This window comes from Filicampus tigris, chromosome 9 (genome assembly GCF_054856515.1).
Source record: "Filicampus tigris isolate MCC_2025a chromosome 9, RoL_Ftig_1.0, whole genome shotgun sequence".
Taxonomy (NCBI): Eukaryota; Metazoa; Chordata; class Actinopteri; order Syngnathiformes; family Syngnathidae; genus Filicampus; species Filicampus tigris.
In genome coordinates this window covers 10615563-10639847 of record NC_141225.1, presented here as the reverse complement: position 1 = coordinate 10639847, position 24285 = coordinate 10615563, and the positions used below count along the sequence as shown (strand labels likewise).

The 24285-nt window shown below is 40.1% G+C and overlaps 1 protein-coding gene across 6 annotated transcripts in view; it reads left to right on the top strand.

Annotated features, from left to right (window-relative positions):
- kaznb (kazrin, periplakin interacting protein b) overlaps positions 1 to 23609 on the top strand; it is a 102104-nt gene extending 78495 nt beyond the window's left edge. For 5 of the 6 annotated variants that reach the window (XM_086039605.1, XM_086039607.1, XM_086039606.1 and 2 more), the window contains 6 exons: positions 7923 to 8117; positions 10393 to 10529; positions 10594 to 10764; positions 11411 to 11606; positions 13119 to 13252; positions 14684 to 16740. In XM_086039605.1, the coding sequence (XP_085895731.1) occupies positions 7923 to 8117; positions 10393 to 10529; positions 10594 to 10764; positions 11411 to 11606; positions 13119 to 13252; positions 14684 to 14854 (1004 nt within the window). In that variant the 3' untranslated portion in view covers positions 14855 to 16740. Of the gene's footprint in view, positions 1 to 7922; positions 8118 to 10392; positions 10530 to 10593; positions 10765 to 11410; positions 11607 to 13118; positions 13253 to 14683; positions 16741 to 17809; positions 17992 to 18069; positions 18189 to 19198; positions 19431 to 19509; positions 19612 to 21228; positions 21396 to 21913; positions 22011 to 22291 lie in introns of those variants that run through there. The other variant, XM_086039610.1, reaches the window with a different exon arrangement.
- The last annotated feature ends 676 nt before the right edge of the window (positions 23610 to 24285 follow it).

Below are 24285 nucleotides of genomic sequence, written 5' to 3'. Positions count from 1 at the left end.
TTATTTATTTATCCTGTTATTTTAACCACTATTATTTAGTTAGTTAGTTCGTTAGTTAGTTCGTTAGTTAGTTAGTTACTTAGTTAGTTAGTTATAACCACCTAATTGGCAGAGTAGGCTTTAGGGCTGGGCTCTAAGGCTGAAAAGTGTATCACGATATTTCACATCAGTCGATATTGATAATTATTGATTTTGTTTATTTAAGAAAATGGGTAAAAAGAAGTAAATCTATTTTAAAAATGTAATATTTACCCTTTAATAAGAGGTGAACACGACTATGAAAAAGTCAAATAAACAAACCTTTTTAAACAAAATGTGCTTAGTATTTTGTCAACTGTTGCAATGAATATAAACAGAAACCAGATTTAAATTAAGGTTATCAGAACAGCTGCAACATGAAACAAACCCGTTGCCAAGTCCAGTCATTTTTTTGTACTTTAAAGAAATGTCAAACCAACATTTGAAAAAACAAATATTAAACACATTCCCATAGTTTCTTTCACATGCCAAACTAGTGATTTGACCTTTCCGCTCTTATTAACAATTTCTTTTCGTGCTCTCTCTTTTTTTCCGCATTCATTTCAGCGCATGACATCCTTTTTTTAAAGACATTCTGAAGCATAATGGCAAAACCTGAAATCCCCAGTGTGTGTATTAGGGGATGCTTGCATACATTTTTGCCAAAAGCCTTGCTATTTCATCCACAGGTACATATGAAATTATAAATATGCTTAAATAATTGTCTTAAAACACAATGTATTGTACACGGATTTTCTATGGCTTGGCTTGGCGCGGCGTGGACTTTCTTCCATATTTTTTTTCCATCAAACATATTACCAAACATATTTTCTATTGATATTCATCACGTGTCTATGGCGATTATATATTGATATTGATTTATCGCCCAGGCCTCGGAGGTTGTGCGCTGCCCAGGGGCGGAGCGTAGGTATCAGCACAGAGGGGGCGGAGCATTCTCAATGTGAATAGTTACGGGGCCGGGCCCGAACGGTATAGACTTGTATGAACCGGTCTGTGGCAGAAAAATTTCCGACTATACATGAACGCATCCTACAAAACGGGGACCTATCATGGGCCTTGTGAGCTTGTGGGCCTTGGGGCGACCGCCCCCCCTTCCCCTCGCCCTTTCTCCGCTTCTGGTGCTGCCCTACCTTTGGAAAAGGAAAAACTTAAAAAGCAAGTACCGCTCAAGGAAGTTCTCTTCACATTTCACAGTGCCAATGAGAGGCAGTAGTTCCCAGTAGCAAATGCTGGACTTAATCCAACATTTGAGCGACGATAAGACGGACTGCTCGGATGTCTGACCAATGAGAGCGGACTATGTTATCAGTAGCTACCTGAATTTAAAACACACCTACCCCATATAATGGTCATGCACATAAATCCAACAAATTGATTTCTATTGAAATTCCCCTTGTCACCCAGTGATATGCTTCACAGTGTCAGTACCAACGCTCGTCTTGTCGCGACGACGGCTTGAGATATGAGCAGCGTTGTCCGTGCGTTGTCGCCAGCCCCGGCGGTGACGTCCTTGGACACGAGCCCGGTGTGCGCGTGATAACCGCGTGAATCAATTACAGCTCTCCGCGTTTGGCATCCTGGCGCTCAGCTCCTTTGTAACATAAACCCAATAGTAATTCATTAGGGTATCCTCCCCATGGCGTATCCCCCATCATGCCCAGAAGCATCTACTGAAGCATGTAAACAATCTCTCAGATGACTGCACACAGAACAGAAAGCCAACCTATTCTTTGATAAACATATTTCTTCAAATAGCCTTCACTTGAATAGACGTCACCTCCACTTAGGAATATAAACACTTTTACCTCAAATAGAGGTCTCCCTCATCACCACATGGATTCATTCAAAAATATGAAAGTCAATCATTCAAACGTGGAACGTGTTCAAATCAAAGCCCACTTGTTGCAAACCAAAACAGCAGCAACAATCGAAATGGCATTCTCACTAAGATCTCACGGCTCTCAGGTTTGGGATTTGAATCTCCGCTTCCACCCTCCAAAGTGGAGTTTGCATACTTTTTCCCACATTCCAAAAACATGCATGTTACATTCATTAACCCTCTAAATTGCCCACAGGTTTGGATGGGATTGTCGAAGCTTGTTTGCAGCGATGGACGCGTTACCCTATTATGGGTAACGCGACCTGGGCAACTTTCCGTCATCGTCCCTCCACCCTTATCCATAGAAACAATCTGTCCTCGTCCTTTTAAACCGCTTTCGTCCTTACATTTCGTCAGTCCGAATGCCCATCTCTGCTTGTTTGTCCATACGTGCCCCGTGACTCACTGGCAGAATAAGAATATGAATATGTTCAAGCCTTCTCGACAGGCTGTGGCTACCAAACTCTTCTGAGTTATTCCAGTGCACGCAGGTTGCAATCATCCAAGGCTCGTCTGTTACCTGGACGATGTGTTTAATCAAGAGCCCATGAGTCTGATCTTGACACTGTAATTAGACGGAGGGCAAAGCTCACCGGACCGGTGATCCTCTGGTAATGGAGTGCAGAAATAGCCAGCCGCACACACCAGCGCACACGCTATGCTGGGTACACGCGTACCGATTCTTAACATCAACCAATTTTTTTGAAAATGTGACCGTGCAAATGATGAGGAAAAAACGGCTAGCACAGTATGTTCTTGCTGCTCTTCTAGTGTGTGGTGTGCTCATGATGGCCAACACAGCATATTAGACACAACTGATGGCCTCCGACAATCACGAGTCAAACCTGAATTGTGTTGTGGTACCAAAACTGCCCTGTGAGAGGCAGCATGGTGCCACAGGGCATCCAGCTCGCTGGAAAATAAGCTACAGGCTAATGGTTAGCTTACTTTGTAACGACATTGTGGTGGCAAACATTTGTCTGTTTCATTTTTACTGCGGTGAATATGCAAACACTCAGCAGCTTCAGGTGGCTTCCTAATTGACTGTGGTTCCGTTCCACATCACAATCTTAGAGTCTGAGGCTGTGAGTATTTGTCATCGTAAATACTGAACCGGTTTAACATAAATAAATAAAATTTGATTTGATTTGATTTGATTTGTAGAGACAGTCGACAATTGGACCGTTGTTGACGTTGAAACTTGTGAAAAAAGCTCAAATTCGTCCCAATGAGCAGAATGTCTGTACCCTGCTTTAAATATATTTTTATAGATATGATTGTTGGCCCTGACCCTTTTCCGAGCGGAATCGAAAAGAAAAAAAATCACTCACAACACACCCCAAACCACGGGATAATCACTCAGGATTGTCTTTGCTCGGAACGGATGAGAAGCCTCAATTTCATCCCAATTATGGGATGTACCTCACTTTATGTAACACGTCCTCAGAGAAGGAAGATGAGGAGTCTGTTGCTCTGCTCCATCCTTGTGATGATGCGTCTTATCAACACAATTTCAAAGACTTTTCCCGTTTGTTTGATGAAGCGCCCGCTCTTATCCGCTAATTGCTGCATTAGTCCTTTTCAGCGTTCTGCACCCAAGCGGAACATTTGGCTTGCAGTATTATTTATTGCCTGTTGCAGTTTGGATTTGACTATGCGGTGGGCGTCGCCGTCCATTTGTTGGTAGATTATGATTAGTTATTTTTAACCTCGTTGTAATTTTACGGGGAAAATATGCAATGGGTTGATGTTCGTGCGGGAAGTCTAAGCGCCAAAATAAACGGTCAGGTTGTCTTCCCAGATCATCGTCGCAACTGAAAAAAGAAGACTAATCCCGGCGATTATAACTGCTTTGACTCTTAATTCTCCGCAATATTATATTTCTGTTCTCCCTGATGCCTTGCACACTTGTAAAGACGGCTCAGTAGGAGCTCGCGCCGGATGAAACACTGTCGAGTTCTTTTTGTTTGGTTTTTTTGCAAAGGAATGACAGCCGTTATCGCTGTCCTCGCTTTGAACACTCGCACGTTTGTTTCAGGCGAGCTAAAGTCGTTAAACCTGCCCGGGCGGCCCGTCTTTCCTACAAACTCCTGCAGTGCAATGATCACTGTGAGCCAAGGCCGCCTCTGTTGTCCAATAATATCTACAGGAGGCTGTCAGATAGACCTCCAGCTTTAGAATGACACCATACAACTGTTTCCACAAATCTACTTACCAAGTATAATGCCCTCACTGTGGCTTTCTATTGATCAAATGATTCAAATGTGCCGATATGCCCCTTGTACAGTATGCCAACTGCAGTCAATCCATGCAATAAAATCAAACAATAATAGCTTTATAATCGATTCATCCGTCAATTATTTTCTCGATAAATTAGATAAAAGAAAAATAAATACATTTACATCCCTTTACTCAAACCGGACACTGACACTGCAGACATTAACTAATTGTGATTCAGTTACTCTTTCAGTCCATAAGAAGTCAGAAAAATACACACATTTATTATATATTATTATTATATACATATTATATATATATATATATATATATATATATATATATATATATATATAGAGAGAGAGAGAGAGAGAGAGAGAGAGATATGTATGTGTATATATATGTGTGTATATATGTGTATATACATGTGTATATGTGTGTATATATTTGTGTGTATATATATATATATATATATGTATATGTTATTTCATGGAGGACTACAGAAATCTGGGAATATTTACTGTTCAAATACAATTCTGAGGATTTGGACAATTTAAAGTTGATGTTCTTCGACCAGTTATTAATAATCGATATAGTTTTCGATTAATTTGACTCCAATATTTGATAAAAGTCCTATAATAATGACTTGAAAACTTGGTTAGATATATGAATGGGCATGCAAGCGCAATGCATTGCATTTCAAATCAATTGTGTCATTCTTAAAGTCAATGTCAACGGCAGCAAAAAATAGCCGATAAAATTTTATATCGCAAAAGTCAATTGAATGTACAGCAATGACAACTCTATTAACTGCCATACTTGGTTTCACTGGGTTATATTTAGGGGCGTCAAAGTAAATCCCAATAAAATGCATGCGAATTTGCGGTTTCAACGTGAAAAAAATGGAAAAGTTCAAAGGGGTATGAACATATTTGTGAGCCACTTTTAGTATATCGCGTGTTCGCACTTCATCCAGCAGCAGAAGTATCCACGTTCAAACATACACTGTGACCTAAATGTACACAATTTCAAAGTTAACTCAAGTGGTGTAAGCCTATCGTAACTTATTTTCATGGTAACATCAAAGAAGGAGAATGTACATTTTAGCACAGCAGCATTAATTTGATCAAGTGCTTCAATAGTTCAATTTATGTTACCACAACACCACAATTTGCCTTTCAGTGAATAAAAACGATGCCCCCACCTTTTCTTGCAGCCAATCACCTTGGCACTTTGCCCACTCTCCTTTGAGTGTGTGCGCGCGCGTGTGTGTTTGTGTGGTCTTATCACAGGGCAAGGCAGTGAAGAGTCTCTCCTGGCCAGTGATTGTTTGATGGACACTTTAATAAGAAGCCGGGCCGGGAGGTTAATTGAACGGGCGGGCTAACGAGTAAAAGGAGGCAGAGCGGCCTGGTGTTCTGCGGTAGGAGGAGCTTAATGACCTGATGGAAGATCAGAGGTGTGTGATCTCACTTGATAAAAAAGTGTGTTTAAATGGCTTCGTTCCGTTTGAATTGCTCTTTAAAGGAGAGGCTGCGGTGAATAGTTTGACACTGGGGAGGATTAGAATCTCACTCTTTCCAACTTGTGACATGCCGACGTCACGCGCTGTTTAATTGCAAAATCTGCCTCTAAAGGCTACAAGCATGCAGTTTTTATTCACAGCAGTAAAATTAGTCCAATGGACATTGTGCTGCTCCCTCTGCTGTGCGGGCCTTGGCCACCTGCAGTAACTATAGTACAGACATACATGGAGGCGGCGGTCAAAATTTATAGTAAGCTACTGTATTAGTGCTTGTTCTTCACAGATTATAAAGAAAATGTTATTTTGTTTGTCTACAAGTGTTTCCCCACTGTTTGTGTTCAAATATCCTTTGCTTAGAGGGTTATAACGGAGATGCGATGCTATTTGGTAGCCCGTCAATGGCATTGTCCATTGTGTGGTAGCATTGAGCTGGTGGAAAAGTTATGTTGTTTTAAGTAAACGACATACAATCATTTTCCTTTGATATTTAGTTTGATGGTAAATCTCAACAGGGAGTGTCAGTAAACATGTTGAAGCCTCTTTTTTGAAGAATCGTTTACCGTCTGCCAAACTGCTGCTGGTTGTGAAGTGAGTTAAGTACATTGCTATCATACAGTGCTTGTATCTCATATTTTTAATGGCATGTTAAAATCAAAAATTGTAAAAATACCTTGAAAAACTCGTCGGTCGGGTCGCTCTTGTCTCATGGCACAACTGTATGTAGAATATTATTACTTTTCTCAAATTGCAATTGCAGTGTTCTTTCTTATGGGAGCAGATAAATGTCATTTGCAAGATGCCCAGTGCGATAAGTTGCCCGTGTATTCCGAGCAACAGCCATTTTTATTTTATTGTATTTTATTTTATTCAATCTTGTTTAATTATATTTCATTTTATTCAATTTCATTTTATCCACTCGACTTTAAACAGCCTCTTTTGAATGTAAAGCTGCACACGTGCATTAAAAGCAGCAGCTGGGCTCCCCTGAGCAAATAAAGGTAAACAGATCAGGAAGTGGATTTAGCTTGCGGGGCTCCTGCATCTGCGGACCTTTGTGGTGGTACCGCAGGCCCCTCTAACTTAAACATTGACTTCCTGCTTGCACTTTTTTCCGTGTGATTTCTCGTCAAGTATTCTCAACGCATTGGAGATGTTTTACGTGTCTCTGAGAGTCTCTGCAGCTGCACTTGGAACGAGCCCACTATAAATCCATCCACCATCATTCCTGCAGCGTAGTAGTTGAGGGGGGACTTTGGATTTCATGGAGCAAACCAAACCACTTTGGTGGTAGAGTGAATGGATGGTTGGAATGCTTTATTGTCACATATAAAGTACAAAAAGTTGTCCTTTTTTTCCCCCAAATCTTGTCAAACATGCCCACCAGGTCCTGTGTCCTGCTATTCCTGTTTGCTTGACTGTTTTCCCTGAGGGCTGGGAGGGTGTTTTATTACTAGGGAAAGCATTCAGCACTCTGGGATGAACCTGGCCTGGCCTGTGATATGTATTCCTACATATACAGTATGTGTGTGTGTGTGTGTATAAGAATAAGAATAAGAAGGCCTTTATTGATCCCACAGTGGGGACATTTTCAGCGTTACAGCAGCAAAGATATAGGTCACACAGAGACGGCGGCATAATGTAGCCGTTAATGTATAACATTAACAGTAAACACTCACAATCAAAAAACAATGTAAATATATGCAGTAACCATGCGCATATACACATGTTTATACACACCAACATACATCTACATCTAGTATGAAGAAACACTTTTTTTTAGCATGTACAGAGGAAAAAAATCCTTTAAGTGACAGTGCTGCAGTGCTGCAGTGAAATATAAGGAACAGCATTGGATAAGAATAAAAATACAGTATAGTGGGGAATGTTGAGTATTGCACTATATATATATATATATATATATATATATATATATATATATATATATATATATATATATATATATATATATATATATATATATATAAAGAAAAATATGATTAATCAATTAATCATGGGAAATGTTGCGATTAATTTGTTTTGTAATTTGTTAATTTGTTGTTTGTCATTAAAATGGGACTCAAGAAAAAAAAAAGATCAAGAAGTACAATGGGAATTAGTCGTGCGCATATCTCGTCAAGGCTAAACAATGCTTGCAAATGAATCATTTTACCTTCCGCTAATGATGAGCTAGTGCGCCTTATTACCGTAAAGTTAAGTTTCAAAAGTTTATTCACTCCTTTCCTGTCTTGTGTTTGTCCACAGTGTTGCTGCACGAGGAGGTGGCCCAGCTTCAGGATGAGGTGCATCTACTGCGGCAAATGAAGGACATGCTGGGCAAAGACCTGCAAGAGGAGTCACAGGGAGGAGGAACCGCAGGTCTGCTCTCCGCAGCCGATCTCCACGTACAGCTGGGCGACAAGGAGCAGGAACTGGACCGCGCAAAGGAGGCCTTACAAGGTCAGATCAACTATTTCTAGTCAAGCTTTCTAATTGTGTTTTTCAAGGTGACGGTTTATCATGAGTAACTTGGCAAGAGGAGCGATTGCATTAATGATACGACACGTACTGACTGAACATGCATTGACTGTGGCTATTTTTAGCTGTATTTATTTCTGTTGTGCAAGTTTTTTTTTTTATCATATAATTGTATGATACGTATGGCTCGAGCACTCCCTTTGGCAAATTGTAAACAGTTATTTTTTTTTTTTTTATAAGAGGCTTCAAGCTGTTTAATGGCACTCCCAGTTGACATTTACTGTCAAACTAAACAAAACAAAGAGAATTGCACTTTGTGTATTTAAATTGACCAAACAACTGCCCAAAGAAAGGCTTAATGCTTAATATCACAATACACATAGGCATATATTATTTATCCTCTGCAAAAAAGACGATTATTGTAGCTTAATGAGTCACTGAGAGTGGCGACAATGTGAATGTAGAGAAACTCTTCTTCATTTGTCTTTATCACTGCATTATACTGCCCCCAGTGGCCAAGGCGGACACACCAGAAGGAGCAGCAGAATCAATTGATGAAGCATTACATCATGATGCACAAACTGTTTATTACTATTACTTTCTATATAATTATATTTTTACTCTATGCTTTTATAAAGTACCAGTGACATTTATCAAAAAATGTGTTTGTTGGTGAAGGCTGGAACGGATTAAAAGCATTTCTATTCAGCTCAAAGGGGAAAGATGATTTAAAATACAGTACGAGTGTTTTAAGTTGCGAGCGTAGTCATGGAAAATATTAAACCCTGATCTCAAGGCACCAGTGTACAGTATATCTATTTTTAGATGAGCGGGATACATAGTATATAAAATTAGTAGAGTTTTGTCATTCATTTCCGGTCTGGACTGCAGTCTATGGACTGTTTTTAGTAGTTCCTTATTCATTTCAATTGTACATTTTGGTAAGTATTGTGAAAAAGAGGTACGAGAAGTGAGTTTTTTATTTATTTATAAAAAAAAAATATTTTCGATTAATGTGGTTTGTTGTGCACCTATTATCCCACGTTGTTTTGTAAGATGATGCATTATGCAACACAGCAGCTGCTATCCACTTTTAGCAGAGTTTGGATTTAGTTAGGCAACAGTGTTTATGTCACTCTCAAGGATGAGCTGTCAGATGTGTTGTGTAACATTCACTAAACTGGCTTGGAATGCGGAGTGTCAAATATGAATGGGACGCGGGCTCTGACAGCAGGAATGCCAGGCGGGCGGGCGCGAGGGTGCAACACGTGCGGTGAAGGTTGTTTCTTTGTAAGAAAAGTGCAAGGCGAAATAGTTTGATCTCTTAGTGCTCATTTATTGCATCTAATCAGATGTTCACCTCTCAGTTACCGCTGCAGCAACTTCTTTACAGTGCCTCCTTGTGGCTTTCAGCTGAATTTACTGAGCTTAAAACCCTGGACTGGTCGACCAGCCCATCGCAGGGCACGTATAGACAAACAACCGTTCACACTTACATTTACGCCCACGAGCAGGTTCAGTGAACCGAACATGAATCTATCCAAAATTCAAACGGAAATCCTTACAATTGTGAAGCAGATGTGTTAGCCACTTGCTCACCAAACTGCTGTCCACAATAGTTTCACAGTGTAGTATTTTGTGCATAACCGTTTTGATTATCTGACGTGTTCATAGATTTGAAAGTGAGTATTAATGTTTGTTTGTTTGCTATGTGACCTATGATTGGCTGATGATCAGTCCAGGGCGAATGCTGCTTCTCTCACTAAGTCAATTTAAGTTCATTGAAATGTCAAAATTGTCCATTGGAGTTAGTGGAAATTAATTTATATGTGCCCTGCTATTGGCTTAAAAACAGTCCAAGGTGTATCCTGCTTCTGTCACTGGGATAGGCTCCGGCTCACCTACAACTCCCAAGGAGGACAAGTGCTTTAGAAAATGGTGGACTAGATGGATAAATGTTCCAAGTGTAATGAGAGAATTATGTTCTACAGGTGCTCTGAATGTTCACATTAGCTTGTTTTTTAATCAAATTTATGGATCGAGAAAGTCTTTTAACGCAGCCTTAATGGCTGCCACTGTCGTTTCAACTGATTCCATTATACGTAATGAGATCCAATTTGAGGGCTGTATCAACTTTAAAGATAATAATGCTCACATTCGATTTGAGAGCTTTTCATTTAACAATGACATTATTGTGCACGTACCGGTAGTTCAGTCACCGCTCACATCATTGATACTAACTGCTTGAACGTTGCAGCCATGAAAGCCGACCGTAAACGCCTAAAAGGCGAGAAGGGCGACCTGGTGAGTCAGATGCAGCAGCTTTACACGACACTGGAGAGCCGAGAGGACCAGCTCCGAGAATTCATACGCAACTACGACCAGCACAGAAAGGTATCACTTTTCAGCCCGCCATCAACGCTTCAAAGCCGACCATCCGCTGCGTTTCTTCTTGCAGGAGAGTGAGGATGCAGTGAGAGTGCTGGCCAAGGAGAAGGACGTGCTGGAGAGGGAGAAGTGGGACCTGAGGCGACAGACCAAAGAGGCCACGGAGCAGGCCAACATCCTGCGCTCTCAGCTGGACATGAAGGAGAACAGGATCAAGGAGCTGGAGGCCGAGCTCACCATGGTGAGTGAACTCGGCTAACTGTCATTTTACATGCTCTTGTTTCGAATGGGATCCAATGCAAGAGGTGCACCAAGAATTCTGTCCGAGTTCGGTACAGACAAGTATAAGCTACGTTATTACAATTAACAAAAACTAATGATATAACTACAAATTAAAAAAAAATTCTTTAACAAAAAGAAAATGAAAATGCTTTAAAGAAAACAACAAAAAAAAAGCGAAAACTAACTGAAATTACATCTTAAAGTGGAAATCAGCTCAGCTTCCGAAAACAGGTCAGCCGTGATTGGTCGTTACCGTTATCGATTGGCCCCGAGCAGTTGTGATGTCATTTTCAGTCGAGAGAAGTGACAAAATGGCCGCCCCCGGAGATGGCTAAAAACGGGCGGATTAACTCTTCTTCCACAAACGCAATATTTCTAAGAATGCCTTGTTTCAACTAGTGAGCTTGCATAGAACATATTCTTGAAAAAAAATATGTTTGGGTTGACTTGTTTAAACTAACTAAAACTACAATTATAGAGAACATTTCCTTCATTTTGGTCTCGGTCAATTAATGTCAAGCATGAGTTTTCAATGTCAGTTTGTCATCAAAAAGTGATGATGCAGCGTTCATTCACATCTTAGCGTTCCTTCCGCCTTTGACCAGGCCAAGCAGTCCTTAGCCACGCTGACCAAAGACGTACCCAAGCGCCACTCGTTAGCCTCCACCACCAACGCCGGCACCGCCGAGCCCGTGGTGAACGGCAGTCAGGAGTGGGTGATGCAGGCCGACCTGCCGCTGACCGCCGCCATCCGGCAGAGCCAGCAGACCCTCTACCACGGACACAACGCCGACAGACAAGGTAGCAACCCCCTCTCTCGACGGGCGCTTCATTAGGTATAACTCGTGTTCGAGATCAATGGTGGGAAAAGTGGTCACGCGTCATTCGAAGTACATATACTTGTGAAAATGGGACCGGTAAAATAGAAGTTCTGAATCAACTCCTTTACTCAATTTTTTTTTCAAAAGTACAGACTCTGAAATAAGATAGTGATTCCCAGCCAGTGTGCCGCAAAAATAGACGATTACATAGACGGACGAAAATCCACTTCTGTTTATGCTTAATCCAACTTTTTTTTTAAAAATGTATCCTTTATTGAGTACAAAATGCGCATCCGTCATAGGCGGATAGGTGGACTGGTCCGTCACAAAGGCGGTATGCCCAGCTCTGCCAGTTTTTGTGAATTATTTTTGTAAGTGGTGTGCCGTGAGTTTTTTTCCCATGTGAAATACGTGCCTTGGATTAATAAAGTTTGAGAAACACTGCTTTAATGTTTCCCCAGAGGGGAAATTCAAGTGTTCCAGGAGTGTAGTTTAGAACAGCACACAGTAGATTGTTTAAAACAAAAATAAACCAATAATAAGCGTAAATAAATAGAATGAAAATAACAAAAAAGAAATACAGTAAAAAAAAAAAAATGTAGTAAGAAACAGGTTTGTATAACGACTTTTTTGAAGGATAAGATGATATATGATTTTATTTTATTTTATTGTATTTTAGGTTTTTAAATATAAAAGTAAAAATGTAATTTTAATGTCAAGAATAGTCGCTGTTGGATGGAATTCAATGTTTTGGATTTCAAAATTTTTCATAAATGGATGCTATTGGTCACTCCCCACGTCGTCTGTTATATTTTTTATGCATTATTAGCCAATTTAAAGTGCTTAAAAGACCAAAACTATTAAATCTCTTGAACTGCCTGAGAAGTGTTGTGCGGCATTGTGTCGCCTTTTTTTTAGTTAATAAGTGAAAGTAGTTAGGTGATATACATTTGTGTAAGCCTGTTTTTTGTTAAAAATTAATCGCTGTAATGCTTTGGTTGTGCTTCGTCAGCTTCATTGTTTTATTTAATGAATCACCCATGGCTCTAAAAGGGGTTTGGGAAGTTAACCACAGTCGTTTGCTTTTGTGAAAATATTCAATTATTTTTATCTGATCGGGCGGTCGGCGTGAACGCAGACTTGCTGTGGACGGCTGTCATGCAAAGGTACAGACATCACTTTTCAAATATAGGGAGTGCAAGTAAAAAGTCACTAGACAAATACATACTCAAGTAAAGTACAAGTATGTGAAAAATCAATTGAAGTACGGTAACAAAGAATTTCGATGCAGTTACTTCCCACCACTGTCAAAGATGCATGTGTACCTAATGAAATGGCCTTTGCAGTGTGTCTTGGTGTTACTAATAATGGGTTTCCTTGAGGTTTCTCAAACTAACAGTGGGATTATTTCAATTCTGGGACCACGTGTATGTATGTGTGTGCGCGTGTGTGTATTCGTGTACGTGTGTTTGTGGCATCCAACCACCCCTAGCTGTGGTCAGGATCAGCCCCTGCCACTCGCGCCAGCCGTCTGTCATCTCTGACGCCTCGGCCGCCGACGGGGACCGCTCATCCACGCCCAGCGACATCAACTCCCCCCGTCACCGGACGCACTCCCTCTGCAACGTAAGACCTGTGCGCAACCTGTGTGTGCGCATGCAAGCGTGTGTGTGTGTGTGTGTGTGTGTGTGTGTGTGTTTGTGATGAGGGGTAGCGTGGCTTCTTGGTGGTGGTGGTGGTGGTCTTGTTTCATTCCAAATATTGACTGACAAACCACTTCTGAGACAAAATGTCCAAGAAAGACTAATTGATAATTAATATGTCGCAGCACATCATAGCAATCCCCTGGGATGGTCTCTACATGTCTCGGCAGTTTTAATTAGGGTTGGGACACAGTAAAATAGATGCTGCACTAAACACCAGAAACAACAAAGCTAAATACTTGTGATTTTAAAAAAGCAGATGGGGGCAGTTATATACTCAAGTCCATTAAGGGGATGAGTTGATTAATACAAATGTGCTTTAACAACGATATACAGTGGCCCCCTTTATATTTGTTGGCACTTGCACATTTGCAGATTTTTTTTTCAATATTATTTTGGGGGTGAAGGGGGGGGTCAACACCCGTTTTTCGGGGGAAAACGCATATTGGTGGTATATCCTCACTTAGAAGAATTTTAGTGTTTTTTTTTAAATTCAATTATAATGTGTACCAATTATTTTGAGAGTTTTGCTTTCCTCACTGTAATCTTATTTTTAATCAGCTTTTTTGTTTTTCCACATAGTGAGTAGTGACATCCATCTCAATTCATCAGCGGATATAGTACAAAGTAGAATATGAAGGCCTCACCGTTAACAGACACCACGTTGGATAAATTAACACGCCTGGGCACTATTTGGGAAAATAGGATTATTAAAATTATATATATTGCAAGGCAATATACTGTACCAGTAACATTTCTCAAATTTTAAATGAAAAAAAAAAAAAAAATCAAAGGCCTTTCCCCACTTCAATCCATACCACTTTGACTGCACTGGTCAACAACTTTTTACAATTTTTTTGCGTATAAACTTTTCATGAGTATTTTTTTTTCTGATTCTGAATCTGCCCTGGTTCATAATAATAATAATAGTAATAATAATAATAATAATAATAATAATAATAGATTAAAATTAGGTTCGGCAACAGGTGATTTTTTTTTTTCTGAAACGTTGTAGCTGTAAATTACAATGCATAGTAAAATCCTTCTCCCGCAAGCTATTGTAGGTGAATGCTAAAACAAAAAATGAAAATACCTCAAAACCCTAATGTGCGAAAAAAATCACCATCAAAAATAGATTTAGGGAAACATAAAGCCATATCTGATTAAAATTTACTGTTGACCAGTGCTACCCGTGCTTATTGAAATAATTTGTAATGCAATGCAATATAATGTAAGGGGATATCCCTTATTTTTGCATCCTCTTTGTACTCTTTTCACTGGCTGCTTTTTACCCTAAGCTAATGCATATGCAGTATTCCCCAAACAACTGAGGTACACTCTGTGTCCGCTTTAGTCCATGGAGGACCTGGAGGACCAGAAGCGTAAGAAGAAGAAAGAAAAGATGACGCTGGGCTCCCTGTCACGCGTCTTCGCCCGAGGGAAACAGCGCAAGTCCCTGGACCCGGGCCTGTTTGATGGTACAGCCACACCCGACTATTACATAGAGGAGGATGCCGACTGGTGATACCGTGTGTGTGTGTGTGTGTGTGTGTGCATACGTGTGGGTGTGCATATGCGTGGGTGTGTGTGCGCGTGTGTATGAGATGGGCTTGTTTAGGGGGGAGGCATCCAATTGAAAAAAAAATGCCTAAAAGAGACTGCCAAATGTATAGTATATTATACCCTTAAAGTTGTATGTATGTAAATGATATATATATTTATAGATGTACATGTATGCATATGTATATGTTTACATGCATATAAATATATACATGGGGTTATTATCATATGTATTTGTAGACATGCTGTATTATCTTGTCTTGATGTTCATTTTCCCTTTTTTTTTTTTTTTTTTTTTTTTTTTACAACTGGAGACTTGAAGGACTGCTGTTCATGTGCTGTTCGTGTGTAAATAGGAAGAATTTGTGTTTTTACTGGGGTTTTTTTTTATGTTCGTACTTTATCACGCTTTACAGCAGAACTTTTTTCCGACAAAGTCCATTTCACGTTCGAGTTGAGGGAGGGGGGTCAGACAGGCGCTTAATTTGGAAAACCCAAAATGGTTATTTATGCAGTAATGTGTTGTCATATCATATCGCACAGTGGGCCACAACGATGGGATTTAAAAGTGAAATGATAAATTACTGACCATAACTAATGTGACTCTCATCCTGTGAAAATGCCTTATTTCCTCAAATAGTGGCCTCAGCTCTATTACATATCCCACCTCCAATAAAACATTTTCCCCCTCAGGAAAATAGTTATATTTCATGATACTTATGGTAAATGATAATATTATACTGGTATGATAATGCAATTTGAAACAATACTGTAAATAAAAATATACAGCATTAATGTATACTATAATTTACATTTTTATTTTATGGCTTTTAATAAAGGATCTATATTTATTTATGGTGGTGGTAAAATATAAAATACCGGTATACATAATTGATTGAATATTATATACATACAATATTTGGTTTAAATAAATGCATCCTCTCAAATAAATACAGTGATTTATACATCACTGTTACTATGTTATTACATGCAGATATTTTAAATGCTAAAATATATTTATTATTTTTTCCACCCATTTTCTTATTCACTGTTATAATCCCTCTTACCCCCAAAATAAATAAATAAATAAATAAAGGATGTTACTTTCTTGTTTAGTGTATCAGTTTAGATCATCAAATTTATAATGCTGGAAGCTCACTTTATAATAGATGCATGGTCTTATAAATGTATGTCCCTACATCTAATAAATGTACTCCAAGCACTGCACAGTTATAAAGAAAATATGCATTATATTATTAAACATGAATATAACGCTTTGTATAAATAAAGGTCTCCTCTAATATATATATATTTGAAAATAGTTCTAGTTTGGGTAATGGCACATTTTGTTGAATGGAATTCATGGAATGACATGAAATTTCATTCAACTTCTTTGAAATGCCACACCGCTAATAAATGCCACTGTTTGAGGAAGTACGGTAATTTAGTGTAGTCTAGTATCTGCTTACTTCATTGCTTCCCGACAGCTGTCTAACATGAATGAATGTGTGAGAAAAGCATTGTTGTTTTTTTCATTCATTCATTCATTGCCATACATTCATTCATAAAGGTGGTTTCATCCCTTTCTCACCACGTTACTTGCATTTCCAATGCAAGGCCCCTTGCTTTGCCGTCTTGCTTTGTTATCCTGTTTGTGTAAAACTCTCCTAATATGTCTCTGTTTAATGCTTTGTAATTTAAGCAACATGGAATAAAAGATGAAATCTATGGATGTATTTTATTTAATTAAAAAAAAAAACACTTCAAGTATTTATCTGCTACAGACAAAGAGGTTTTTTTGGACATGAAATTGTATTTTCTAAAATAAAACTACAGCACATGTTCCATGGAGTAAGTGTTGTTTCTAATGTGTCGTTTCCCTCTCTTTTCAATTTAAACCACTTCTCACGGTAGATACAAAGGATATAAAAAGTCTACACACACCTATTCAACTGCCAGGTTTTTGTGATATAAATAAATGAGACCAATTCAAAACGTTTTCCACCATGAATGTGACTTATAATCTGTACAAGTCAACCATTATTATTTTTTAAAATTGTTCTGCTATTTGGAACTGGAATTCCCCCCACCACCACCACCCACCCACCCACCTTGACAAAGGCACCATTTGCAGTTGAAGAAAAACAGCCACAAGCATGATGCTGTCATAACACCTTCCCCCGAGATTTTTGAACAAGGGTGTGTAGAGTTTTTATAGCCACTGTAGATGATCCTTTTTGGGGATCATTCATATCCACACGCTGTATCACCTCGGTTGTTTTTTATGCACCACTGGACCGCGCATGTGAGGATGAATCAGGTGAATGTTTCATCCTGCATGTCAGTCCAGTATAGTGTCAATGGTCATTTAGGTATAATCCTCTAGTAATGTACTAATACTGCACATGTCTCTAGTGGTCTCAGTTACTAAAGTGTTCCAGATTTACTAAAACAATAATGTCATATACTGGGTTGTATCATGAATGAGATGACGTTTTGGACCTATGTATGTCTCTTATAGATATAAATGCTCAAAACTATACTACTGTCTAGTCATAGGCAATGTAGCCCCATCTAGTGGCTGTAGACAACAAGACAACACAACACGAATAAAGGGACAGACCGTGTTTGTTGGTTTTATTGGAACTGCTTTGACAAAGTCACTCAAAAGTGAGCATCATTATTTTTGTAACTGCGTCTGCACCCGTTTTTATTAGCTCTTTTGCCTCGTTCCCAATAAAGTGGACAGTAATGAAGCCAGTAAAACACACACATAGGTGAAGTTGTTTTTTTCATGCTAAGACCCTCAGCCGCATTAAGAAATCCGCATTAAGAAACCCTGAAGTCACTTTTATGATGTCCTTATCCTTCTAACCTTGATCCCTGACCCCGCGGGATGCCGACACCGTAACTTCAACAGCAGACTACAACAGCCTCGTGTCCGACGGCGAAGACCATCTGGACCGCCTCCAGCAGGCGGCGCTCACCCGGACCACGTGCATGTCTCTGTGGAGAGCGGGCGCCGTCCAAGCCTGGCTGGAGGTGGTCATGGGAATGCCCGCGTACACGCGGGCCTGCTCCGAAAACGTCAAAAGTGGCAAGGTAGGCGGGCGCTGCAGAGTGTGGCGTGCTTTCACTGCCTTTCCCCTCACATAAAAATGATGGCTCTTCACATTTTAGGTTCTTCTCGGCCTGACTGATGAGGATTTAGAGGTGGGGCTCGGTATTAGTAACCCGATTCATCGCAGGAAACTAAGACTGGCCATCGAGGACTACAGGAGAGCTGAAGGAGACCAAGGGTGAGCAACACCAACTGTTCTTCATTGTTAAAGAGAAGTCAAGTCAAACATTTTGCCGCGTTTAGACGAGTGGGGGCGCATATAACATATTGTAAAGCAATTTTTTGATTTGACTTCCCCTTTAAGATCTACTTGTAATATATTGCAAAGAAATGTAAACACATAACATATTGAGAGAGAACAATGGATAACACAAACTATTGTGCAATCTACCAATCCGTGTGTTGACAGTAAACAAATTCCATTTTATTCCAAGCTACCAAATCTATCCTCTCACATTTTACATCAATAATCATGCCAAATATGTACGTTTCAAAATGAACCTACAGCCGTCGCTTTCTGTAGGTTTAAAAAGCAGGATTGAAGATGATTTGACATTAAATAATCTGCAAAACCCAGGATGAGAAAAAATGCTTCCTGATTTCATTCTTCTATCAAATTTACAGTGTCAAATAAAATAGTGAGCCCCAATCGATTGGTCTGCAATGGAATTATACCCTGAATAAATGAGAGGTTAAAGGAGAAGTCAACCCAAAACATTTCTTTACAATATGTTCTATGTGCCTCCACTAGTCTAAACACGGCATTCTTATTAATATTGCATTTGTGGACTGTGATTTAAGCAGCAAAATCCACCCGTTTTTGTCCATCTCAGGGGGCGGCCATTTTGTCATTTGCTGTTGACTGAAAATGACATCACATTTGGCTTCACTTGTTTTCTGAAGCTGAGCCATGATTGGTTGTTATCTGAGCCCTGAGCAACTGTGATGTCATTTTCAGTTGAGAGAAAGTGACAAAACGGCCACCCCCTGAGATGGAAAAAAAGGGTGTATTTTACTACTTAACTCATATTCCACAGACACAATATCAATCAGAATGCCGTGTTTGGACTCGCGGGGCTGCATAGAACATATTATTGTAAAGACGCGTTGGGTTGACTTCCCTTTAAATGTGTTCCTTGGCTCAATAAAGGTTCTGAAACACGATTGGTCTCCATTCCTTCATTTCAGTTTATCCAAAGCGTCCAACATGGACCATCACTGGGTGGCGACGTCATGGCTGAGTGACGTGGGCCTGCCGCAGTACTCGCAATCCTTCCACGCTCACCTGGTGGACGGCCGGGTACTAGGTTCTCTTGGCCGCAGGGACCTGGAAAGATACCTCGACGTGGGCGAACATTCCCACCAGACCAGTCTGCTGCTGTCGGTGCAGCTCCTGCAGATGCTGGACTTCCACAAGGAGGTCGGACCAGCGCGAGCCGACACAGGACTTGGCTTGACGAAAACGGGCACCTGCCTAAACTCACTTTGTGCTCTTGCAGGCCCTGCAGGCAAGAAGGGCGAAATGCGAGCAGCAAGACCTGGACCCCATTGTTTGGACCTGTCACCGAGTCATGAAGTGGATCAGGGACATTGACCTCAAGGTAAGTGGAAGACCGTGACAGGGTCACTTTCCCCAGGACAGAACGCACACAATATACAGTGATACCTTGACGTACAAGTAGCCCTATTAACGAGTTTTTCAAGTTTCACTTCTGGCTTGAGTGAAATAGGAGAAGGGGGGCGGGGGGCGTTTGTAGATTCAAAGTCCGATGATGCCCTTGCATGTGAGAAAGGTCAACCAAGTGAGCAAGTCAAGTGGTTGCACGGAATTAGATCTGGATCCAGAGACATTTACATTTTTTCTTTTTTAATAGAAAACTCTTCTGCTTAAAAAAAACATTTTTGATCAAGATGCTTTTAAGTACAGGTGTCAAGCTCCGGTCCTAGAGGGCCGCTTTCCTTCACTTTTTCCATCGCTCCCTGCTGCAACACACCTGATTCAAATGATCAGGATAGTATCAGGCACTTTCACAGCTTGCAGGTGAGCTGATCATTTAAATCAGGTGTCTTGCAGCAGGAAGAAATGGAAAACATGCAGGAAAGCTGGAGCAGAGGTTTGACACCGATGATTTAATGCAGTGATTCTCAACCAGTGTGCCGTGACATCAGATGTGTCGCAGGAAATTATCCATTGTCAGTTATCTTGACCCCCAAAAACATATTTTCTCATTTAAAACATTTTTTTGTTCATTTATGCCAACCACGTATAGTAACAGGCAAAACAATAAAATGTCCTTCCGCTAGATGACAGAAGGTACATAATGACCCTGTATAGCCACTTTTTGTGATTCGTTTTGCTAAGTGGTGCGCCGTGAGATTTTTTTCCGATGTGAAATATGTGCCTTGGCTCAATAAAGGTTGAGAAACACTGATTTAATGCAAGCATTTGATGAAATAAAACTGAGTAAATTCAACACACCATTTTTTCTGTGTACACACTAAAAAAGTGCCTGGTTGTTTCCCTAACCCACTCATTGTGTAGCTGTGGATTTTGAGCATTACCGGCATATAACCCGATATATAGTTAATTTGAACCAACTATTGGGTTAATTTATAAGAAATAACCCAGAATTTTGACCCAGCACATTGGGTTGAAGAATGGATTTTTGGCGGGCCGAAGAGGTGAAGCTGGTCTCCATTTGAGACATTTTGTGTACTTAACTTAAGATGAAGTCAATTTAATGTAACCTTCTTAGAAAACATTGGATCAAAATATTGACCCAAGGTCCTGGGTCAAATCCTCAACCCGATGGGTTGGGTATAAATAACCCAACATTGGCTGGGTCCATTGTGGAGACCATTACTCGCGCCAGGACACTCACAAGCAGACTAACCAGCCAAACCGATTCCCGCTCCTTATGCCACTGACCAGGCCACGCCCCTTAAAGTCACTCGACCAACACATGTCTACAACAGAATTCCACTTTATGAAACCACTTTATTTCTTTGCATTCTATTTCCTTCATTTATTATTGCGATACAAAACAGTGGTATTTTTCTTTCTTAAAAACGTTTAAAAAAATGTCCGATTTTTAGGGGGTGTTGGAGCTGATGAACGGCATTTCAATTCATTTCAGAGAGGAAAATTTGAGTTGCAAGCTTGGTCACAGGACAAATTGAACTCGCAAGTCAAAGTAACACCGCTACTTCTTTTTCAGGAGTTTGCCGCCAATCTTCAGGGTAAAGGTGTCAACGGTGCCGTACTGGTTCTGGACCCGGCTTTTGACGCTGACGCCATGGCAAGAGCGCTGGAGATCCCCGTCAACAAACACATGCTTCTTCGGCATCTGCGCCAAGAGATGAAAGCGCTTGCCGCAGCTAGCAGGTAAACGTCATGCATAGAATGACGTTAACCTCTTTATAATATGACTAAAATAAAGTAAAAGTTCTCACGCTTTTAAAACACAGGAGCAGCATGGTGGGTGGACTAGTGGTTAGCACATGAGCCTCACAGTCGAGAGGTTTTGAAACTCGGCCGTGGCCCTTCCTGTGTGGGGTTTTCACGTTGTGTGTTTGAAAAAAAATGTCTGTAGGTGTGATTATTGTTTGTCTATGTGTGCCCTCCGATTGGCTGGCAACCACAAATACCAAGACCAGGTCTAGCCTACCCCTGCGGAGATTAATTCCCCGCTTCACACCAGACATGCACCGGGCACGAAAATAGAGCCCAAAGTCTCACACGCATGATGCTGGTTTGAGTTTTTAGTCGTTTGCCTATATGTGCACATTTGGTCCCCACTTCTCTCACCATGTCTGCTGAGCTAGGCACCTTGTTTGGTTTGCTCCCGCAGTTGCGGTTTTCCATTTTGGAGTTTCCACGTTTGAAATGATCTGCATTCACAGCAATGAGGAGCTGGAAGGCGAGGTGGTGGTTTCGTCTACGCCGGTGGCCGTCAGACGCTTTGCTGAGGGGAGGCTGCCGATGAGGAGATCCAGCAAGGTAGCATCAGACTCCATTCAAATGTGTTTAAAAAGCCGTTTGAGTTCATGGTTGTCTGAATGCAAGCCGTAAAGTTGAAAGTGACAACATATCGATGATTGATGAAACACAACCCTGTTACACTTGCACAATCCAATACAAGATGTGTATCCAATGTTTTTAAAAATTGCTCTGTGGAAGTCATGCTAATTTGAAGACCTTCACTGGTTTGTGTTTGTCAGCATGTACCTAAGCAGCGTGGCTCTCGTCATTCAAACATTTCATGTCTTGCGTGTGTCCAGAGTCAGCTGAGGGTCCGCGCACCGAGCCGCTCGTCAGAAACGGGGGTTAGGTCACGACCTCGGACCTCGCGCAGCCCCGTGCACGCCTACAAGAGCGTCGAGATCACCAGTGTGTGATGGAACATTGTTTACTACACACAAAACAGCACTTCACTGGACTGTCAGTTGACCTGCAATGACTTTTCCTCATCATTTAAAGGGGATCTAGCGGAAAATTGACCGTTGCATTGTCTTGTGTACAAATAGTGATAGCCAAGCAATCAAGTGTGCAATTGAACAACCATGTAAAGCTTTTATCAGCCTATTTCAGAATTTTTCCAGATTGTTAGGCAACAGCGGGGCTAGTTTACATATCAAGCACGCAATCTGAGTTTTCTTTGCCCGCCACGTGACCACTGACAGCTAGGCTGGCAGATCCGTAGCCACTTTCAAGCCACTTCACGATCTGAAGCGGAATCATGCAGAAAGAGTAACGTCCCTCATGGGTGCGACGCCCCTGCTGTCATGTCAAATTGCATGAGGCAGGACTGCCCTCTTAAAAGAGGCTAATTTCAGCAAGACACGAAAATGCATGACTCCTTTAAATCAGTCTTCTTCAAACTTTTTTGAGTCAAGGCACATTTACTTCATTGAAAAAATCCCGCGGCACACCACCAGCTGAAATTGTGAAAAAAAAGAGAGCTTATTTTAACAATATAAGTGTTATATTGTTTATATAAGCATTTTTTTAACATTGAAGAATGATGTTATATTATAACATCTTGAATAGGAATTAAATAAACACAAAGAAAAATGTATTTTTTGATGTTTTCATATTGATACTTACTCTGTGTGAAACATGGGCCTGTTTGGATAAACATGCGTCATTAATTCGCTTGTCTCTAAACAAAGACAATTAGCTACCTGCTGCTGCTGCTACCTACTAGTATGGAAGAGTACTACAATGTAGCAACTGCATGATTACGCTGCCAGGCGCTAGACTGCACAGGCACACAAGTTAGATAATTTCCCACGGCACACCTGACAATGTCTCGCGGCACACACTTTGAAAAACACTGCTTTAAATGAAAGAATAAGCAGTGAGAATAAAACAACTAATTTACAGATGATGTAAAACGTCAATAAAGATGACCTTATAGACTGTACATTTCATGACATTTCTAATAGATTACACTAATGACAAGACTATTTAATCATTAAATTCAGTGTTGTTCTAATGTTGCCTTATCTCATGGTGGTTCCTGAAAACAGTTTTTGTCATGTCATTTCAATTTATTTATTTTTTAACTTTTATACGGCGCTCACAGAACATCTTCAGAATGAAGACAATTTGACTTATCAAGAAAATTATTATAATACAATACAGGGCCTTTAAAAAAAATCTGTCATTTGTGTTATATTCTTTTTATCATCTAGTTTTGTTTTTTAATAGATTTAATAATAGCAGTACTTTACTTATTTACTTGCCAACGTTTTCATTAATCACAATGAACACGTTTGTCCAAACACCTGACTGCTTCTGTAGTTACTTCTCATATTTGCAAACCATGCACATTAGGTTCATTAAAAACAATTAATGTACTTATATTGTATATACTGATTGACCAATACAGATTCTCCTACTTCCCACACCAAAAGACTGCTTGGAGAGATATTGAACACCCACCATGAAGGTACTGTATACTAACAAATTAAAACTAAAATAACAACAAATTCTATACCATCCCTGTGATTTGTTGTATGTCTACTGAAAATAGATTGTTTAGTCTGCGGTGTTTATTTCCCACACTTTTCTTGCCAAAAGTCTGATGAAAAATGCATTGAACATTATAGAGGTAAAATTAATACAACTAAGAACTACTACTATTTTTCATAGCATCAGTATTATAGTTACAAAACAAAGTAAAAATATGACTCCACTTGTCTGTTGTTTTGTGTGAAAACATCCACTTCTGGTTAAGGGTAAAAAAACAGGTTTGTCTGCCACTTTGTGG